This window comes from Sinocyclocheilus rhinocerous, unplaced genomic scaffold (genome assembly GCF_001515625.1).
Source record: "Sinocyclocheilus rhinocerous isolate Xijiao unplaced genomic scaffold, SAMN03320098_v1.1 scaffold898, whole genome shotgun sequence".
NCBI classification, from domain to species: Eukaryota; Metazoa; Chordata; class Actinopteri; order Cypriniformes; family Cyprinidae; genus Sinocyclocheilus; species Sinocyclocheilus rhinocerous.
In genome coordinates, this window is record NW_015652144.1 from 357,300 (window position 1) to 361,725 (window position 4,426).

Genomic DNA, 4,426 nt, shown 5'->3' on the forward strand with positions numbered 1-4,426 from the left:
TACTAAATCTGTTTTTTGTGAGTGGGATGAATTAATGTAAATTAATTTTCTTGTAAATTAAAAAAGTAATGCGTTGCTTTACTAGTTACTTAAAAAAAAGTAATCTGATTACGTAACTCGCGTTACTTGTAATGCGTTACCCCCAACACTGCTCACCAATGGATCTTGTGCAGTGAATGGGTGCCGTCAGAATGAAAGTCTAAACAGCTGATGAAAACATCACAATAATCCACACCACTCCAGTCCATCAATTAACATCTTGGGAAGTGAAATGCTGCATGTTTGTAAGAAACAAATCCGTCATTAAGACATTTTGACCTTAAAATTGTTGCTTCCAGCTAAAGTCTATAACCCATAATAATGCTTCCTTAGTGAAAAAGAGTCTTCTCGTCTGAACCATGAGAGAAATATGAGTTGTTTTAAGCACTGTTTATAATAGTAAACAGTCAAAAACAGTTCTAAACAAATATATCGGTAGATTTTGATGCGAGAGGACAACAGGGGATGGACTTTCACTATAGGAATAATAATAGTTTTTATTAATTATGGACTCATATTTTGGCCAGAAGCAAACGTATGATGTTAAAATACCTTGATGGATTTGTTTCTTATAAACATGCAGCTTTTCACTTCACAAGATGTTAACTGATGGACTGGAGTGGTGTGAATTATTGTGATGTTTTTATCAGCTGTTTAGACTCTCATTCTGACGGCACCCATTCACTGCAGAGGATCCATTGGTGAACAAGTGATGCAATGCTACATTTCTCAAAATCTGTTCCAATGAAGAAACAAACTCATCTACAACTTCATTTTTGGGGGAACTATTCCTTTAATAATAAAAATGAATCAACAGCAGAGATGATGTGTTTTAACACATGCAGACCTTACTGTAAATTAAACAACATTTTTGAGGTGGCCTAGATTTGATTTTAATTTGATTTCATCAGGGAATCACAATCTGAATGGTAATGGTAGATATGAAAAGACAAAAGCCATTATGTGTGCAAAAGACAGAGCTACCTTAAGGAAAGGTTAATCACGCAATGCAATGGTCTTCCTAAATGATGCTTTGACTCACACATTACAGCTTTTTCTTCTGAAAATCTTTTTAATCAAGAGCAAGGGTTAATGGAAATCAGTTAATAGGTCATATTCACCGATTTATGTAATGAGAAGCTCCGCAGATTTCCACAGACTGAGAGTTTATTTTCATACGGTCTCTAGTTTCCATGGAGACAAGACAAGACAACGCAATTGATTAACAAAGACGTTCCGAATGGAACACTGCATGTTGTACAGGGTGTATACTATATAATACTTAGTATTTTAAAACATTGGCTTTCCAAAACCTATGCCAGTCTGGCTGCCCAGACCGTCAGCGACTTACTAAACAGAGTTTTGATTTTGTGTATATGGAAACAGACTGTCTGAGGTTTCAAGCAGCCTTCCAAGGCACAATAAAGTCATGTCTAATGATCTAGAACAAACTGAAGTGAGCTTTAGTCATAGCAAAGCCAATATTTACTGACTACAATGCTTATTTCTCGTAAAAGTTTATTCATAGGCTGAAAAGATGATGAACTACTTTCAAGTGCTCATTCAGACAGCATTTTCTTTCAGCCATTCGCTGATTCACACTCTGAATTGTGTTGTCCTTAACATCCTTTTACTTAAAATCAGGATTCAGACAAACATGGATGCCTTTTTGTCTTTCTTACCTTCTTACATTCAGCATTTTGCAGTTTTCAGGCCCAGACATTACTCCGTACGCAATGCGCACCATTAAACATTTGAACACACATTGGCTCAGGTGGCATTTTTGGAAATAACATTTTATTAAAATGCAAAATAATTGTATTTGTGTACAAATCTTCCCACTTGGGAGTTGGATCAATTATTGAGTCAAGAAAGTGATGTTTAAAATCATGCATCATTCATCACTGAAAAAGAAAGGTAGAATTGAATGCATTTCAGAGTTATTTTATTTATATACAATAGTATCTATTAATATATTAAATATAGCTTTTATTTTTAATTTTAATTTAAGTTTTAGACATTTTGTGTGCTTTTGTCATTTTCATAATTTTTTTAATTCTATTTAGCTTTATTTATTTTTAGATTTATTTATAGTTTTAGTAATTGTAGTACTTCTCAACTTAAACTTATTTCAATTATTTTCCAAGGCAGCATTACTCAATTTTGTTTCTTAAGGTTTAAGCTTTAAATCTAAAATTTTTTTTTTATTATATTTTATTTTATTTATTTCCAAACATTTTAATAGGTTAAATTGAGTGCAGTGCAGTGTTATATACTATTATAGTATTTATTAATGTTCTGAATCATTTTAAGTTTATTTTTATGTTTTGTTATATGCTTTTGTCATTTTTTAAAAAAAATATTTTTATTTAGCTTTATTTGTTTTTATATATTTTATTTTTTTTTGTAATTTGTTATTTTTGTTTTTGTAATTTAGCACTTTATCTTAGATGTATTTATTTTAGTTTTTTTTTTTTTTTGCTCCAGTTAACAATAACAACACTGGTGCATTGCATTGTGGGATACAGTATCTGTTGCAGTGTGCTCTGTTGTGTACAGCGCATTTTCCTGAATGTGCATAGAAAAAATTCACATTATACATCCTACTGAAGCAGTACACTTAATACTGTGTGAAGATGAGCTTGTCATGCATGTTTGTGTGGATGGATGTGTTTTGGATGGATGTTTTTTTCACTGTGAAAGACTGTGTGGAGCCACGCAAAGACTGACTATTGTTTTTCCTTCTTTTACGTCAGCGGCCCCCTCCTTTAACAGGACATCTTCACGCCAAAAACGCAATTGTGAGTCACACACAAACAGACACTCGGCATGGTGAAGGGCTTTTATTCTGTGCCTGATTATTTACAACTTCAAATCGTACTGAAAACGCTAAATGCACTCACACACATAACAAACCCGTGATGAGCACAGACAGATCACTCATGTGTATGAGATGCTCTGTGAGTGTGACACGTTTAGTTTCCCTTCATAAGATTAATCAAACGTGCTCAATCTACCATGTGTTGAATTATCCACCGGGGAGCTCGTTTAGCTCAAAAATGAGTTATTTATTAAACCCTGCATGAACAGTTCAAGAACATCTCATCTCACACATACAAAAACAAGCTTTTTTCAAACCCACTGATCTGCCTCGCTGTCTGCTGCCTACATAGGGTATCTTCGAAGACAGCATCCTAACCTAAATGCAACTTTTTAAGTGACTGATTTGGTGACTGATTTGGCTACATAGGCAGCACATGCACCACAATTTGCAGTAATTCCTATACATTAATGCTAACATTTAACAGTTACATTAATGTGGTTTGATTTGAAGTGTTCAGCGAGTGTTGTCTAGCATGCGGTGGGTTTGGATTGCTTAAAAGCTAATATAGATGGTTTTGGGACCTGCATGTTTGGAGGTGGCCGAACTGTCCATTTTCGTCGGTAAATCCTACTTTGGTTAATGCATTTTGCATGAAGGCTGTAGTGCAGGTGCATAAAATGCTAAATCTTTTTGGTCAATTTTCATTAGACGCAATTTCATTTCATTAGCACTTTCCACAAGTTGAGTACAAATGGCTCTCTCTTTTTTCCTTCTTTAATGAAGGCACAAATCCCAGGTTCTTTGGAGAGAGAACTATCAGATATGTTAGATAAACTATTGTCTAACATAAAATTAACGTAGTATGGAAAGAAGCTAGTTTTAAAAACATCAGCGGTCCATACTCAAATTTTTGTGTTAAAGGGTTAGTTCACCCAAAAATGAAAATTAGCCCATGAAGTACTCGCCCTCAAGGCATCCTAGGTGTATATAACTTTCTTCTTTCAGATGAATCCAATCGGAGTTATATTAAAAATTGTCTTTGATCTTCCAAGCTGTTAATGGCAGTCAGCGGGTGTTGCAGTGCATCAGTCCAAAAGAAGTGAAATAAAGCGCATCCATTCATAATAAAAAGTCTCTCACACGGCTCCGGGGGGTGAACAAAGGCTTCCTGTAGTGAATCGATGCGTTTTTGTAAGAAAAATATCCATATTCAAAACGTAATACTCACTTTAATCTAGCTTGCGCCAACAGTTGTACACGGTAGCAGCTCCGGGAGGATGACATAAGATGTCATCGCGCATGCGCCGTTGAGTCTCGTGAAAACCAACGTTTGTTTACAGGAGCAAAGGAAGCAAAGTTTCCTTACTTTAGCAAACGAAAACCAGTCTCCTCTTAGCTTATATCGAAATCATCCGACATTCTTCTTTATAAATCCTCATTTTGTACTTCTAATTAGTGACCGTTGTTTTGTTTTGATCTCTCCGCTGCGCTTCCGCGTTCGTCACTTCTGAGCGGCGCATGCGCAAAGCCAACGTCTTACGTCATCCGCCCGGAGCTGCTTCC

At 35.4% G+C, this 4,426-nt stretch overlaps 1 protein-coding gene across 3 annotated transcripts in view; it reads left to right on the plus strand.

The window, feature by feature from the left end:
- The window catches only part of sh3gl1a (SH3-domain GRB2-like 1a), a 27,337-nt gene that overhangs the window by 15,291 nt on the left and 7,620 nt on the right, over nucleotides 1-4,426 (plus strand). For 2 of the 3 annotated variants that reach the window (XM_016519231.1, XM_016519228.1), the window contains exon 9: nucleotides 2,796-2,840. The exons of the other annotated variant lie outside the window; for it this stretch is intronic. In XM_016519231.1, the coding sequence (XP_016374717.1) occupies nucleotides 2,796-2,840 (45 nt within the window). The remainder of the gene's footprint in view (nucleotides 1-2,795; nucleotides 2,841-4,426) is intronic. 3 annotated transcript variants of the gene reach the window in all.